The 18,262-nt window shown below is 43.5% G+C and overlaps 1 protein-coding gene across 1 annotated transcript in view; it reads right to left on the bottom strand.

Annotated features, from left to right (window-relative positions):
• The window catches only part of LOC135901064 (cytochrome P450 4c3-like), a 187,420-nt gene that overhangs the window by 32,592 nt on the left and 136,566 nt on the right, over positions 1-18,262 (bottom strand). The window contains exons 4-5 of the mRNA XM_065430732.1: positions 6,499-6,686; positions 5,045-5,114 (exon numbers count right to left, since the gene is read on the bottom strand). Coding sequence (XP_065286804.1) covers positions 5,045-5,114; positions 6,499-6,686 — 258 coding nt within the window. The remainder of the gene's footprint in view (positions 1-5,044; positions 5,115-6,498; positions 6,687-18,262) is intronic.

Raw genomic sequence — 18,262 nt, 5'->3', positions numbered from 1 at the left:
GTTGTGAGGCATTGCGCATATAAGGCCGCAAGCTTTTCTAGCATACTATTCTCACCATATTTGAATAAATCGACTGTTATTCGATCGTTTACGCACGAATAGGTATGAATGAGAACTTGGTATGGACAAGCTCAGATGAACGGTAGCAGAGACACTTTTTTTTTAGAAATACGAGGACATATTAGACGCCTTGGATTGATACCCTCAGTATCACTATTTTCTTATGGTCTTTTGTCGACAGTATAGCCTCAAAAGATGATTGGCCGTATGTGGCAGAATGGCGCTCACCGGTGGGACGTCGTCAGCGAGAAAAGCAATGTGTTCGTGGGATGAAAGCGACATGCAAAAGGGTGTCCGTCGGTTAGCATCGCATCTAAAAGCGCCGATGTTATTTTTCTGTATAGCTGTAACCTTTGCGGTGTATCGACGTTTGAGCGTTGATGTTTAGGTTTTTAAAAGCAAAATGTTATGCAGTGATGGTCCAGCGAGTTAAGGATTTGGAGCAATTTTTGGAGCAGGAAAAATGTCTTTCATGAGCAGATTAGTAGCAGCCACACCAGCATTTTGGTGCAGTTTTGGAGCAGAAAAATTGGTCTTTTTGGAACACTTGGAGCAGTACAGCACTAATCTGTAGCCATTTGACGAAGCTTGTTATTACTGTGCAATCAGTTAGCGCTGCTCAACAGTGAAGCAAGACACAGAGCCAACAGCAACCAATTAAGCATGCCTTCCCACGGACGGTATACCATGCATGGCATGTTGCAAACATCTTTATTTGGGTAGGCAAGGAACTTGATATCGTAAACAATAAGACAAAATGTTTTAGGCTAAAGAGAACAGAAACACGCACCTATGCGCAAGATACATAAAAATTACAAATGAGCTAGAACAATTTGCGCCCTCAGGCACAAGGCAAAAAGTGACGGCAAATGTCTTACGTGCATTTCAAATGACAGATCAGCTTTTATATGCTTTACCACACTAGACAAAATATATATTACGCCCAATAACAATGTTAGATGCTCGACAACAAACTATGCATCTATGAATGGCGCTAAGATGAGATGCTTCCGAATGGTGTGTCGCAAAGGTGGAGCGCTAGCATGGCATTGGAGGGCAACGTTCTTACCATCCACTTACACTTTCTTTTGTTATGAGGCAGTTTTTTGGCTTCCAATGTGTCATGTGGCCTCTGCGAATAGATTCAAATCGATTCGGGCTAAAACCGTAACTTTTGTCGCCGATACCCGACCCACCTTTCGAAGCCCTACCGATTAGGCCTAATGGTCAAGGACGTTTACAGCGGTCGTTTGCATGTGCGAACGCGTAGAATCTGCGTGTATGAACACGCGTATGCGATATGATCTGCGTGCTTTCAAGTGGCTAATCGGTCCTATATCTTCGCATGTAGACGCTGCTTTCGTCGCCGTTCCCTCTGTCAGCGTCGGGTATGGGAATTGCTTCGATTGCAGCTAACGACCCGGACGACCTTTGTAACAAGGAAGGCGTGCTTCATAATCAGATTGTGGTTTTGCCACGTAAAAATTCCACAATTAAATTTTATTTTGTCCCGAAACCAACTGAGCGCCGTGGTAACGCTCAGTGCAATGCATCGGCCTCAGCCAAGTAACTCACCAAATATACGAAATATAGAGTACTAGATAATCGAGTCGCGAATTGAATTATTTGAATGCTCACAAGTTGATTAGTGTACTTGAGCAAAGCCAACTTCCGATTTTTCGGACTCCCTAGGGGCCGCAAAAATGTCCAAGAATTCAGGCAGTCCTAAAGAAACGAATTCATGCCTTTTACTGCCCTTCTTCAGGGGCTCAAATCGCCACAGGCACGCCCGAAATAGCTCTCAAAGCCTGCGAGTACAGTTATTAGGCGTATCGGTGCTTGTACTGTGACAGGAAACGACGGGTGCACGCGTGCATAATTAAGCAATACATATTGTGTGCCCTTACAACTGATTGTTCCCCCTCTTGGTATGCATCACCACAATACGTTTTGTATGCTTCACCGCATTACAACAATCTATTGAGACAAAGCTGACTTCCTAGAACCAACATTATGCAATGCGTCGTGCTTTGCGAGTTTCGAAGCAATTGGCGAGGATTACAAAGGTGGAGTCGGCCCCATTGCCAACAGCGGCGAATTCTTTTAATGGAAAACACGGCACCGAGCAGCAAGACGCTTCGTAGCCAACGTCGAAGTAGCTAGGGCTCGCGTTGCCACGGTGGTGGCTACGGCTGCCAGCGGATCTGCGTGCGACTGCGACTGCTCTAGGCAGCGAGATAATCAAAATGGCGAATGTGGTGGCTTCGATCATTGCCGTTTCGAACCTGCGGTCATGGCTAAAAGTCCGGAACACCGGAGGGCGAAGGGTTTTTCCGTCCGCAATTTCAGATGTTCTTATACACTGACTCTATGGGGCACCGTGGCGGTGCCGCGAAGGCATCCTAATTATCGGGCGCCCGGAAAGTCGGTAGTTGACTGTAGTTGCATAACCCTACTGAAAACATTGCATTGCCGTGGAAACGCGAGAATACCGCACTTTTGCGCAGTTGGCACATATGGCACTTGAGTGGGCGCAGCCAGGCGCAGGCAAATCAAATTGTAAAAAAAAAATGGCGCAAATGGCGCAGTTGGACCACCACTGGATATGGTTTAGGATGTGTTCACTGAACTATGATACACATCCAGATAATTTCGTTTTCTAATAGTTACATTCACCCTAAATTCGTGCAGCTAGGGTAAAAAAAAAAAGAGCCGCAAAAATAATCGTCATTTCTTCCTGACGTGACGCCGATGTTCCTCAGGACAAAACCGTCGTGTGAATACCAATCGATCATAATAATTCAGTACAAGTGGACAGTTCCTGAGGGTTAGATTCTATCAATACCTTTCGATCGTATGGTAGTTTCCATGGCTGTTAGATTCGATTGTTTCTAACTAAGGATGGGCGAATATTCGAAGTTTCGAATACTAATCGCATAATACAGACTAACTATCCGTATTCGTACTCGAAAATGAACTAATCGGCATTTTCGAATATCTCAAAGCAACCAAATATTTCGCAACAACCGAAAGTTGAAGTCTGGTTACCGTTCGCCGTCTGGCTAAACAAAGTATTTCAAAGCAACGTTTTGAAGCAATGCAGAAACGAGAAACAAAATGGGCAATGCAAACTTTGTTTTCAGTTTTTTGGCAGCAGCCTGCATGTCAACCTGTGATTTTCGTTGTAGTCTATCGTTAAGGCTCTCATGCAGTCTATAATCATTTAGCCCCCTTTTTTATATGTAATTAAACGAGAGGCTGGCGCCTTTAGTGGCGCTGTCATGTAGCAGCTTAATCTTTTACGGTGCAACCTGTGATGTTTACTTTGCAACGAACCTTTTCACATGTCTACAGAACACAAGCAGCCTTGCCATTTTTTTTCGCTTCCAACAACTTTTTATCCTTTTTCGGGAACCATTTATTTAAAGTCTTTGGAATGGTAGTTATACAGCATCCATTCTTATTAGGAAAACGTGTTTACTACCAGGCTCCAATTTTGTTGAGAAGCTATTCGTGCAGTCTTTCCTTGTGGCAGTGATCTTGGGTTTAAAACTGATCCTTTGTTTCTGATAGCTAGCCGTCTTACTTGCACTAGTCCGTACAGGCGCGGTACCTAAATATACCGAAATAACTAATCCTTCTGTAAATATATGCCTCAGGCTTCGACTATTCGACATTCTATTCGGTATTCGATACTTGCTATTCGTATTCCATTCATACTGGATAAAGTAGACATTCGACCACCTCTGTTTCTAACACTTGGTGGTTCTAAGAAGTAGTGTGACATCCTGTACACAGGCTGTTTTTATAGGTTGTGCAGATCTTCGCAGCGAAACGGTTACCGCCACGCAAACTGCTTTCTCACTCGGGACTTTCTGACGGAAATACTCTCTCGAAAAGTTTCTCCTGAAGCAATTTCCGCGTCTTGTGTTTTGGTGAAACCGCACTTCTTTTTTTGTTTCCTGCAGTGCGTCATGTGCTTTGAACGAAATTTGTTTAGAGTGGAACAAAACTTTTTAATTGCTGTACTTTCCATAATGTATCCTATAAAGTATGTTTACTTTACCAGATAATATTTAGCGCACCCTGCTGGACTAGTAAGTTCATATTTAGACATCAAAATTGCGTAAGCAGCGACTATAAGAAAATGGAGTAGCTAAGACGGCGCTTTTCTTGTCTAGTTCTAGAGTATTGTCCTTGCTTACGGTTTTTTTATGACTACGGATGAAAACTTCTCAGTTTATCATCATGACTGCTGGCACATTCCACAATGGTTACGTGCACTTGTGAGCTCTGACTAGGCGTGTCTTCCTATTACTTCCTTACAATGAGCATATCAGAACCTAAAGCAACATGGCAGAGTGGCAGTGCGGCAACATGAAAACGTACGAAAGGCCAGCCTATCATTCATAGATCACTGATGCTCGATCGTAACTGCCCGCAACGCATGCACTTCGGAGCTAAAAATAACTTTTTAATGATCGGTAATTAGTTTTAGTAGAACCAATTCCTCTATGGTAGATAACCTTTCATTTCTACTTTCGAATTGATGTTCATTACAAACTGCACTAACTCAAAGACCATGTACGCGGATCAAATCGACTCGCACATTCAATGGTTGGTATTTCGTCCACAAAGACCCGGTTGTGTCAGCACATACTTTTTTTTTCTCTGCACCATCCCACACTGCGAAATACAAGCTTGCTATGTTCGCCTACACCTTAAACTGTTATCAAAGGACACTCGTTACGCCTTTCACCTTGTGATTACTCAGGCACTGAGGATCCGTAAAAAAAAAAAGGCATGCAATGGCGTTAAGGTCAATGCCGCCCTCTCTTGGGCGTTCGTCAAACTACTCTCTCCAAGGTGTCTACACACATTTTCATATTTCCCAAAAGCGACGGACATCGGCAGCCCTTTCCCGCTCATTAGCTGTGCAGAATGTTAGCACCGCGAGCATCTCCCAGGAAGAGTGGCATCTCACCTGTAGATGTTGCTCACGTACGTAGAGGTCGGGTTCGTCTGCGCGTTCACCTTGACTCCCATGGCAGTCTCTGGGAAAGAGTCGCATGAACGTGAAGCGACGCACTGGGAGGAGCGCAAGTTAGAATATTTACCCGAGATTGCGGATGCAGCGAGCACACGCCCAGCGGGCATGTTTACCTTGAAAGCGAGAGAAGCTGCCCAAAATGGATGACTAAACAGTGGCAGAAAATTAGCTCGTGGCGGAAAGGCTTCATGCATATGAAACACAAATGTGGCAGAGTACCACGGTAGAAAGGTCGAAATAACCATTCACCACTGAAACGGGGGGACGCTGTAGAGGTCGTCATACTGATCTCACATTGAACCCGTCCTTTTATTTCGAGGAATTTGAGTTTCAGCTTCAGTTAAGTCTATTTTCCTTACCTGCTTCAATTCGAGACTATCTTCTCGCTGAGAAAGAGAGAGCGCGTGATGTCGTTTATGAAAACTAGAGAAACCTGGCCGCAGGCCTGGCGTGATACTGTGGATGTAGAGTGAAAGATGAAACAACGCCCGCAAAAAGAACACACGCATACATCCATCTCTAACAAGCCATTCACATAGAAAACCACCTACAATGCCTTGTTAACACCAGATTGCCGCCAAAAGCGCCTCTGTATCGCACGAGTGGTACTTCTATACAGGCCGAAGTTGTCCCGTAGCTCGTTCGAGTGTTGCCATAACAAATCGCGTCACGGGAGAGTGTAACAAGCGAAACAGCAGTATCGGTGAACGCAACAAATCTAGCGTTAGCTGCCCCCTCTGCCATCACGATAATGAGCCCGTGGACATACCACACTTGCTGTGGACTCGCTCAGCTACCACAAGCATCAGACGTCGTCATGCCGCTCGAGCTAAAGTCAGCATGCAAGATCAAATCGCCCTGCGAACACGGCTGAACGACACCTCGTATCGCACGCTCTTACATCTTGGAAGGCCGGTGCCTGCTGTGAACAGATGAACCTGGCAATATTTTTACCCAGTCCCCTCGCCGGCCTTGTGGTCATACCCTCGATATAAAGACGTTTTAACTACTACTTCTCAGGACGGAGGTCATGGCGAATTCATTGAAGCGGCATTCATGAGCGTTCTGTACAAGGAGTATACATAGCGGCTTTAGGCGCAAATTACATAACTTCACTGGAACGTTACACGTCAAATACTTTAGGGAGTCTGGCATTTGAACCTTATAATGAAAGGGCGTGCTACACGGCAGGAATACGCCTTATTTAGTTCACCATGGTGGCGGCATGCCTGTTCCATACTACCAGTTAAATTTGTTCTAGCCTACCGGTTAAACAAGCAGGAATATATATCTTCGTTTCAGTACCCCTCCCATCCACTCAGACACATCAGCCATTCTCTACACTTCCACTTTTTTCCACAAATATTTCTTGCTCACGGCGAGCGTACCGCAAATAATGTCGAGAGTGCAGGCAGTGACGAACTTGGTGATGTCGATCACACCATGTGTCTGGTGCTGCAGCGCCTGCGCGAAGATCTCTCCTTGCTCGTTCATGATAGGCAGGAAGTCTTCGAGTATTCGAAAGTGGAACGCCGGCGTCAGCATCTTCCGCCGCGACTTCCACTTGGAGCCGGAACTGCAAATGTAGAAGAAAAAAAAATGTGTAGTATCTTCCTATCTGTCCGTGCTGGGGCTGTATTATCACTAGAATTAAAGGCCGAGCACGAAAGAAAAATGAAAGAAGAAGAATAAGGTGTTATAAAGCACGCTGATTGTTTTTACCCGCTTAATTCAACGACCTGATTCATAGCCAATCCCCCACTATAGGTATGCGCCATAACCACTAAGGTGAACAACAATAACAACAAAAATATGGCACCAGGCCGGACGTGATGCTTGATGACTGCTGGAGGAGAAAGAACAAATTATCAAGAGAATGTGCGACTAAAGTAAAAGAAAACAATACGCTGCTTGACCAGCTTCATTTTCAGCGATGGCCACATACAAATTAACCGTTGAAATACTTTTTCTCACATTTCTGCTAGTCCGAACTTATGGTGACAGGTCGTCGTGGCAGCGAAAGAGAGTCTCAGGCGGAGCAAATTGCTGGTCCAGGCTGTCAGGCTTGCCTCGCCTGTTGTAGTGCTACTGCCACCACCTGCTCCGTTCAGTGATTTCCAGTTTTGACTGCGCGCAGGATGTAGCAGAGCCTGTATTCTGCAATCTAAGATGGCTGATTTTGCGCACAGACTAGGAGACTATAACACGTGCCTGACACAAACACACAGGCACTGGTATTTTTGTATTCACGTGTTATTGTGTCCAAGTTTGTGCACAAAAGTTGCCATCATGCATGAATTACTCGCCCAAACCAGTACCCTATATTCAGCTGTATACTGCGCACGTTCGCATGAGGAATAAACGCGAAAATATACGGCTTGCGCTGGACGGCGCTTTGTTCATTGAATATATAAAAGCAGTCACACCTCTGTTGGTTCCAACACAGTTGGTTCTCTCAAAGCTACACACTAAACATTTTAACACCCTAATGGGTGCGAAAAGGGGTGTTTTTCTGTATTTACACCCATGTCTACATTCTTTCAGCACCCTTTTCGGCCAAAACACCCTATCCTAAGGGTATATACCACACATAAGGTGTGACTTTGCTCAAAAAGGCTGTTAAATCGATGACTGAAGGGTGTTGAACGCATTGATGCACAAATCTGGGTAACGTGTACACGTCCGCGCATTGAGCAATGTGTTCACTTATTGCATTTTAAATGCGAAAGCATTTTATGTCCTTTCAGGTAGAAAAGCTGGCGTTCCCCGCAACAACAATCCGTATGGCGCCTTGTTCATGCCACTTCCCTTGAAAGCATTCAGAATCGCATCGCCCGTTTTATTCTCTCAAATTATTCCCGTCATTCTAGCGTCACGTCCATGAAAAGAACACTAGGTCTACCTGACCTTTGGTTGTGTCGCAAGTACTTTCGTCTTTGCCTTTTTCGTAGAATATGCTACTTTAACCGTTCTTCTAAAACAAACACTTTTCACCATACCAAGTGCTCGTCTCGCATCGACAATCAACACAAAATTGATGTGCCATTATTCCTTTTTGACAAGAACAGCCACTGAATGGAGCCGTCTTCTCGCCTCCACAGTCTCAATTTGGAACACCACTAATTCAAGATCGCCGTTCAAAGTGCCTTACAGTTTGATTTTCTATTCTTGCCCTGCACTGCAAATATTGTATATTTTCACCCTTTCTTTCCGTTGTGCCTATTAGGAGTTGAAAGTATGTATAATAAATAAATAAAATGTGACGTCATCACTGTCTTGTACGACGTCAGTAGTAATACAGAAAGTAGTAAATAAAACAACGTTATTTATGAGCAATTATGGGCAATTAATGTGAAATAATGTGAATTAGGGTGGAATAAATTGGATTAAGCTTCGTACAAACTATAGCAAGGTGGATTACGGCAGATTATGTAGCATTGTGAACCACACGTGACAACGTATGAACTAACATATCATGGTCACGTGACAGTTGCAAGTGTACATTCGTGTACAGCTACCCACTCACCGCCCTAGTTAGAGACCACTACGAAAGAGCAGCACACAGGCGGCCGTGCGAGCAAGCAAACCTGTCAGAATAAACGGGCAGCAACACACACACACACACATATATATATATATATATATATATATATATATATATATATATATATATATGTGTGTGTGTGTGTGTGTGTGTGTGTGTGTGTGTGTGTGTGTGTGTGTGTGTGTGTGTGTGTGTGTGTGTGTGTGTGTGTGTGTCTGTAATTCGACTGACTTCGGCGCGGCACAATTTGCGCTGCCGCCCCCTGCCCAATGACAACGACCGGAAGTGACGGGACGACGCTGTACCGTCACAGACCACTAGGCGCGCGGCAGGACGGGAAAGCGGAAGCTGTGCCATCATTGCATTCGCTGCTCTTGGTGCATGAAGCGCATTGTCTCGTTTTCGCCTGTTCGCGTCTGGCACTGTGCGAAATAATTTTAAACATGTGATTAGTTTTGTGCGCGGTGCAGAAAAAGATGTGGCCCGTGCTTTGTGTATTACTTGTACCCCACTTCAAAGCAAAGCGTTCGTACGCACCGGAAGATGGATCCACGGAGGCTGAAACGAGCAGTTGCAACGCGCCCAGTGTCGGTGGTCGGTAGTACTGCGATAATGGAAATATTCAGGCAAGTGCCCGTTTATTTGGTATTTGTTTGGTGGGTTACGTGTTATTGTTCGCTCTAGAAGTATCTCACTGTGATCTCGTAGCATAATCCACTAATGTAAGAGCAAGAGCAGGTGCGCTCCTAGTAGGGCAAGTTAACTACTTTGATATATGATACTTTGATATATAGTTTGATATATATACTTTGATAACTACTGCGTCACTAATCTTTGTCAAACCTACATAGGGCGTGGTGCACCTGCATAGTTCCGCTTTGTTTCCCAGCGCTTGAACGTTCATAGGTGTGATTCTCTTGTGCGTTCAGCGCGACTTCTTGTAATACGGTCGTTCGCACTTAAGTGAAATGTGGTCGACCAATTTTGCGTCGCGTAGAAAAAGGACGACTGGCTTTGCCACCTTTCGAAAGAACCGGTGTGGTATTGGTTATCCCTGTTGCGGTCGCGTGCGGCTGTTGCTGCTTGCCGGACACCTTCAGCATATTTTCGGCTGGCTTTGTGCGTGTGTGTGTGCATGTGTATGTGCGTACGCGCGTGTACATGCCGGTTTGTATGGGCTGGCGTGTTTGCGTGTGTCTAGGGCGTACGTGTTTTGTGAGCGTGTTTGTGTATGCGTGCGTGTGCGCGCATGTTTCTGTGTGGGTCGCTGTGTGTGCGTGGACGTGTTAGCGTGTCTGCCTGCATGTATGTGTGCGTGTTTGTGTTGATCAATGTGAGCATGCGCGCATTGAGAGTGCGCTTTGAGAGTGCACATATTTGTGTGCGCATGAGAGTGCGTTCTGTGTGCGTGCGTATGTATTGCATAAGGTCGGTAGAGTTTTACTCGCAATAAAGCCCTTCCAATTTGGTGCAGCGAGTGTTCCTGCCTGAAAGCCGAGTTCCGATTCAAGCCACCCTGGACAACTGCTGTATGAGGCGCCGTTTCTCGGGAGGACCACTGGGAAGGCGTCAGCTATATGCGTCCTCGTTTTTCCCTCCTCTGCCCTGATGAATCCATATCCTTGATTGTTACTGTGAAAGGAACGTTACACCCAGAGCATACATAAATGATTAAGAAATCTGGTAGTGTTTCGCCAGTACACTAATTCTGATCTTAAAAACGTGGATTTCCCATTAACCTACATTTCCGTTGATGTAGACAACCACTGAAATTGTGAATGGTAGGTTATTCGAGACGTTCTACGTATATAGCAGTTGGCTTCAGGAGCTTTAATGAATTTAGAAAATTTGAAGTATTGTGCTTTAGAGGTATCATATACAAGCATTAGGTCTCTCTGGGTAGTTTGTATGTCCTTCTAGAGCTGTCACCTATAGCCCTATTGAAATTCGTAACTACAGCTTGGAGCACTGTGGAAGCTAGAAGGCTTGCCCTGGCTCTCGGGAAAGTGTTTAAGCTAGAAGTGTAGGTTGAGGAATAGTGTGGTAGAGGTGTGCGTGTGTGCGCGTGCGCGTGTGCGTGTGCGTGTGCGTGTGTGTGTGTGTGTGTCTGTGTGCGTGCGTGCGTGTGCGTGCGTGCGTGTGCGTGCGTGCGTGCGTGTGTGTGTGTGTGTGTGCGTGCGTGTGCGTGTGTGTGTGTGTGTGTGTGTGTGTGTGTGTGTGTGTGTGTGTGTGAATTCGCTCCTCAAAAGGGAGTATGCGTGGGAGCTACTTCGTTGCTGGTGCTGTTTGAAGAAAACACAGTAATAAATTTAACTTGAAATAATAAACTATGCAAGGCATTCTGGTACAGTGGCGACAGCAGCATATAAGCATACAAATATGCAGCGGTGTGACAATCTTAATGCATGACTGCAGCATCTGGAAGGAGGCTTGCTTCTTTTTCAGTAAGCAGCACAAAGTCCATATGTTGGTTTTTCTCGTGCAAACCAAAACGAGGCTCATTGCCAATGATCTTGTCTTTTGTTCTAATAGCATTTGTTTATCTTGAACTTAAAGCGTCGTTTCTCGCAGGTCATGCAGGTGATAGCAGCAGTTTACCAATGCCCAGCCTTGGTGCCCTCCATTAAGAGCGATCCACTTGCGTTCGCCTTCGGACAGATGGTTGATGTCTTGAACGCAGTTGTGAAGAAAATATTGTAAGTAGATATAGGTGTATAGTGTAATATAATAAATCAAGTTATAATTTAAAACTCTGAGGCTCCTTGGCTGCCTAAGCTTGATATCATGTGCAGTTGTGCGGGGTTTTAAATATTGCCGATGGTACAGTGCATACTGTAGGTATGACTGCTGATCCAAAGTATACACTTGAACTTTCTTGATGGCCTTTCATAATGAGGATTTTCTTTACGTAAGAATATTCAAAGAATGGGGCATTGCAGCATCATATTCTTCATTGTGCATTCAGTGCTAATTTCGTATCCCCTTCCTGCTACCAATTTATTTGCAGGAAAGGAATATTTGTTTACTGTCTGCAATGAGCTTGTTATTTGCTTATTGCATTACACTCTTCTACCTTTATTTATTCCGATATAAATCTGAAAAACCTTAAAATTTGAGCTGTTTTTATTTTGAATACAATATCAAAATGCACCGGATTGCAATCTAGACTGCAAGGGACTTGAAAAAATTACAAGAAACCAGTAACTCTGGTGGGCGTTAAAGAAACGTTGCAACAGGCCATGCGCCTATTTCTTCTGCTGCAACTGCAAGAAGAACTGCAAGCATATTTTATTTAACACAGTTTTGCAGAAAATAGCAGGCCTATCATTGTCTCTAAGCACAATCTTTCCTCATTTGCATCATGAAAATCTGTCTCATGCTTAATTTGGGACAAGTCTTTAAAATGAATGTTTCATAATTTTGAAACTACACAAAGTATTTGTTGGGGTTAGACAGTTTTCAGACAACTTGACCATGTTGAACCTAGTCATTACTAGACGAGAGTAAAAAATGCACAGCAGCACTCATTCAATCAAATGCAATGCTTGCGGTCATTTTCCACGTGGCAAAATGTACTTTTAAGTAAGAAAGGGCGGGTAGCCAATTTACCACCCTAACGACTCATGCGGGTAGTGGCAACACAGGATGAGAAATGGTTGTGGCTCTGCGGTTCATTGAATATCTGAACACTGATATACAATCCCCCCCCCCCCCCCCCCCAAGTGAAGGGTAACTGTGCAATATGTTTTGGGCGGTAAAAATGATTGTTTTAGGAGACAAGAAATTTCACGCTCTAGTTGAGAGGCTACAGAAAGGACTATGTAAACAGTCGCAGCCCAACATAAACTGCGTAGGAGGTACATCACAGTTTAGAGCATAAAGTAGAGATTGGGAGCATGAGGAAGGATAAGTTTAAATAAGTGAATACTACTTGTCAGCGTATTGCCAAGCTAACCCATTGAAAGAAGGGGGCGTGCTCTAAGGAAAGTAGTTGACAACACATGGTAAATTTTCCAGGAGAGTATGCCGAAATGTCAATTCTTACTAAATCAGTAAATAAGAAATACACAATAAATTTTAGGGTACAGAAAGGGCTTAATAAACTGCTTTGGAGATCGTTGGGCTAGATGCATGTATTGCAGGGCAAATGAGAATGCCAGTGGGGGTTTCCTGATTTTCATATTGTGTGCGCTCTCTGTAAAACAGTACTCTTTGTGTCCTAGTGTAATAATGTTGTGTAAAAACAATAATTTTTTCATGGCTTGTGTATTTCAGTCCTAATGTACTATATCCCATAAGATTGTCAGCTGCAGTACTTATAAAGTGTAATGCACAGATATATTGCAGATTTCATAATGTTAATTTTATACTCAGGTCACATACACGCTCCTGGACAAATGTCTGCTGTTGAGAGATATCGGTAGTAGTGTCTAGAAATTTTGTTCACTCCTATTTTCCATGGTGAAAAGGCTACTGTACATTTATTTGCTTTTGCTGCTATATGTGCCATGAAAGAGCATAGGTTAGGGCATGTTGGTATCCCATAACTGATGTTTTTCAGCGCACGAAAATGGACGAAAGACTGTGTCCACGTCTTTCCACTGTCTTTCGTCCCTTTTCGTGCTCTAAAAAACCTCAGTTATGTATGTCCCATGTTGTGTTCACAGTGAAATAGTGGTTTAGTGTTCGCGGTAACATGAAATTCCTAAATTTGCAAAATAGCAATTTCTCCTACCTTTCGCTTGTGTTGCCCAGTTACCTAAGCATGGTGCAATGTGCCCGGTCACAATAACTAAGATTGTTGTTTTCAGGAGTTTGTTCCCTTATCAAATTTTCCGCAGTGTACATGTGTAATTGCACAAACTGCTCTCTTATGATTCCCTTCTTATTTTGCCTATGCAGGATGCAAGATTCCAGCATAGCCATGTGTTTCATTTATTGGTCAAGATGCTCAGAGAATGGAGTACCTGCACCTCATGGTTAAACGTGAACAGTATTTTTTTTCGTTTTGAAAGCTAAAGGCCACTTGCTGCATAAATTGCATTTTTGCAGCTCAGATGTGTACCATATCTTTCTTAATTTTGAATCAATTAATATACACTGTTCACTATGCTTATACTGTCTGATACAACCATTTCTTGCTGGCAAATGTCAACAGTATGATATTTAATATGACTGCCTGTGCCTGTGTTTTTAGTAACCAGAGTATGACTGATACAATACACCATATATGCTCATTTGCATACTCATACGCTACAGCAAGCCCTAATCTTGCATTACTGCATCTAAGCGCAAATAATTTAGAAATTTACAATGTATTTTAAAACACTGTCCACCTTTGGTGCTCAGCAAAATAGTTTAATCAACAGTGGTTTGTTTTTAATCAGGCCTCCATTGATACTGCACTTTGCACCCAGACAGTAGTAAATGTGGAATATTCAGTGTTTTGTTTTATAGTAAGAAAAGAACGCATTTTCAAACTCCATATTGTATAACATACCAGTGCCTTCGAGTTTCGAAACAAAAATTTAAAGAAACCGGCATTGTAATTAGAAAATCTGCTACACAGCACTTTTAGCCCAGTGAACTCTCGTTTCACAAAAGAAAAAAAAACTATTTAGGCACTAAAAAATTCTACATATTTTTTGTGCTCAAGTAATCTTGTTGGAAAGAGAAAATAAGCAATAATGCTCCTGGCTGAGGCCTTATTTAAAGCACGTCTATGCTAGGAAAATATTGTTTCAATCTCAAAAATGTTGGCCAGTTATGCCTTACATGGACTTTCCAAACATTTCATAAGGGTTTGCCATGACATTCGTGTACAAATTAACAGGTGTGTTTCTTGTGTGTTTGCTCAGAATTTCATTTACTTCTCTAATTGACCTCTGCAATGTCCCTTGTTTCTTTCAAGGCATCAAAACTAGAACTTTCGTTCACTGGAGTTTAATACTGAAAATTTATCACTTGATGTGGCCCAAAACACTGCGAGGTTAACTCAGGCTCTTTCAGTGCTGCTATGAAATGTTTCTTCTCTTAAGAACAGATTTGATCAATACATATATTTTTAAATATGTTTGTGGGAAATGTACATGTACTTACCAATGCGTGTGCTGATTGTGCATGCTTAGATTTCATGTTATTTATGTATACCTTGTACTCTGCATTGTAGCATGCAATAAATACATATATATTTTTCGTGAAAATGCAGCATGTCTTACCAGTCTGCGTTGCATATTATACAGATCTGGAAGCCGTGATAACAGTTGGTGTTGATATACATGCTCAAAAGTGTCATATTTGCTAGGTTGTATTTGTGCAGTGAAGATGGGTTCGGCAATATGCACCATGAATTACAAATATGTAATGCGATCCACACGTATAGGTGTTGTGTATGCCTATCGAAACTTCAAGGCCGGCTGGTGGACGGTGCGTTTGGTAGCCGGACTTGAACCTTCTGGCACACAAGAGAGTTACGCGTGGATCGCTGTACATAGTAGTAATTGAAGGCGTGGATGGCCGAACCTGCCTTCCATACACACTAGAAATAAAAGGGTGTACACCCTTCCAACACCCACATAGATGGGTGTTAATGTGGACTAGCACCCTTATACCCTAATTTTATTTTGCTGGACACCCATCCTCTAGGGTGCTATAATTGCACCCCAACTGTAGGGTGTAGGCAACAGCACCCTTCGGGCGTCCTTCTGGCGACAAACTCATTTACACCCTTAAGGGTGTTAAATGTTTACTGTGTAGTGCGGGGTTCAAGAAACCATGCTTTGACGGCAGCGTCCTTTATTTCGGAGATGCTTACGAAGTGCTTACGCACTACCATAGAGCTACACAAATTCCATGCCATCTTAAAGGGGATACACTATGGCAAAGCATCAGCAAAATTGAGAAAGGGGATAATTCTTGGGCACAACAAGTCGATGAATTATGGTTATGAACAACAGTAACTATAACGACTGTGAGGTGGAAATTGGCATGGTTCCTATGGGAGGTGCCGTTTTTCGCGCATGCCTGAGAGACAGCGACAAGCATTTAAAATTGTACACAAAAATATATTCTAGCTGCACATACTAAAGGCCCTGTTTTTAGCGACCGGAAACACATACATTCCACCTTGTGTGAGTCGTGGTCGTGGGCGAGTGGTTTTAATAAATGGATATCAAAATCGCTAATAAGAATATTGTGCGCTGAAATTGTTAGTTTCATTATTAGCCACAGAGATGAATGATGATGATGAGGACGAGAAGGAGAAGGAGCAGGAGGATTATGAGCATTTCCTTTTAACGGCGTGTTGGCACCAGCCCCCAAGCTTATTCTTCTAACGTTACTGGTGGCTAAATATTTAAACAGTTGCAAAAAACGTAGCTACTTTAATGAAAAGAGAACGTTTTCTTCGTTACATGCTTACCATTTCTTTGCGTCACCAAGATTCCAGCCGTCTTTTGCTATAGCTCCCATGCATGCCCAGATTAGTTTACATTTTCCCTATTGCTCCTTAAAGCCCAAGGCGCCCGTGCAGGCCAGCTACTTCAACATATATCACTCGATGGCTACTACTACAGCATAAACGAGCATGCTTAACTGTTTCTGCGCTATTTCCACACGCTACGCACGAATCGTCCTCTGAAAATTTTCTCCTTGAACACCGCGTTCTTAGACACCCTGATATCGGTTCGAACAATAGGAAACTTCCCCTTGAATGATAAAGCTTTTCCCTTCGGAGTCTATTCTTTATCATTAAATATATTTCCCTGGTTAGTGTAGTGTCTCTATTGCTATATCTAGCCAAGTATCGAGCAGTATCAGTTTCAATCGTGTTCGTCGTTATCCAATTCAATCGTTACATTTCAAGACAGAACAGTTGGCTTCCTCTCCATTGCGCCTATCCAGTATACTGTTCCTGCATTTATTCCGGCTTTTCGTTTAAGAGCAAGCTTTAGCTCGGGTACCCCTATATAGATCCATGCAAAGGTAGAATTCGTTTTTCTCGACAACCACCACACCAAATATGACAAGGTTTGTTGCATTTAAAAGAAACATTTTAAATCTAGTGACTGTTGGCTCCCAAATTTTGATTTAGGTTGTCAGCTTTTCGTTAAAAATTTGCAAAAATTTCAGAAAACGAAACTATCAAGCTTACAACTTTGTAACACAGCAAGGAAAAATGATAGCACAATTCTGTGAATTGCATCTGATAGTACATTTAAAGCGGACAAAATTAATATGTTGTACACGAATCTGAAAAAAATTCAGCAATATGGAAATACAGTTTTTGCAGAACCCTTGTGCACAACGTAATGTCATTTTCCCCGATTGTATCACTCCATCCCCCCTTCATTTCTGCCTTTCCCCTTATAAAAGGTATCCGTATTCCGTCAATAAAATTTAGTTGACAATCAGCGCTTGTGTCTCGTCCTTGGTAATTTGTGGTTGCATGTTTTTGCGCTGTTACAATTTTTATGTCAAGTATGCACTGTTGTGCCATTACCACCAGCCCGGATTCCGAATCTACAAAATGCCCAATCGATCCTGCGAACGTTCTTGGACAAACCGGGGCTGCGCCGAAAGGCACAGCGCCCTAATTCTCCCTTGACAAGTCAAGATACTGAGCCGTCAGGCAGCGGTGTCCTGCGGAGAAGTATCGGCGAGCGACATGTTCAAACGTGCAACCAAGTGCCAGACAGCCCGGCGCCGTACCTCCCTTTGCCTGGAGGTCACCGCGCCCGCCAACTTTGAATGGGGTGGCCAGCGCGGTAGCTGGTTGGACCTCTCGGACGACCGTCGAGTGCTGGCTTTGTATTGGGCCGTTTGAGTGACAATGGTTTCTCGGGGCATTATAAGGGCCGAGGCCGCCGCCTGGAAAACCGAATCCGCCGACCCACCGGGAGCACAGTGCCGCTTTCGACTGGAGTGAGATGTGTCACGCGTTGCAATCTCGCCGGACGTCGCCGTGCGGGAACAGTCGCGTTTTCTGTTAGTTCTCGGCCCCCGTGCCGATCCGATCTTGTCCTGTATAATGACCTGTATATAATCTATAAAGTCCCTTTCGTTATTCTCACGAACGCCTGACTCGGAGTCTTCGCTACCAACGCTCTGTCACGAAACGGGTGACGAGCGCTACGGGACCACCTCAAAGTCGTAATAGTGGTGGCACCAGTGCAAAGTCGTAACAGCGCCAACTCGTCCAGAAAGAAGTTTTAATGAACAACGTAACAAATTCACATAAAATATAAATTGACACATCGAGTTTGTCCGCTTTTAATGATCTGATGAATGCTGTTTATAAAACCGCGATATCTCTTCTTGATGCAGAGCTATAAACTTCTAAACTTCCTGCTTCTATATTTTTCAAACTTTCGTATTTTCGAAAATTTTTTTCACAATGTTCAGGCTCTAAATCGAAATTACGCTTCCAACAGTCACTCGAATTTAACTTTCTCTTTCAAATGCAATAAATGTCATTAAAATCTGTCAAGGGGTTATTTCAGAAAAGCGTTTTTTTTTTCGTTTTACATGCATTTCAATAGGGCGCATCGGAGTGGGGCCGAGCTAAAGCTTCCTCTTAAGAGCTTTTTACGGTTTTCCACTGCATTAGC

The sequence above is a fragment of the Dermacentor albipictus genome, chromosome 1, assembly GCF_038994185.2.
Source record: "Dermacentor albipictus isolate Rhodes 1998 colony chromosome 1, USDA_Dalb.pri_finalv2, whole genome shotgun sequence".
Classification (NCBI taxonomy): Eukaryota; Metazoa; Arthropoda; class Arachnida; order Ixodida; family Ixodidae; genus Dermacentor; species Dermacentor albipictus.
The sequence above is the reverse complement of the archived record's forward strand: the minus strand, read 5'-3'. Positions and strand labels throughout refer to the sequence as shown.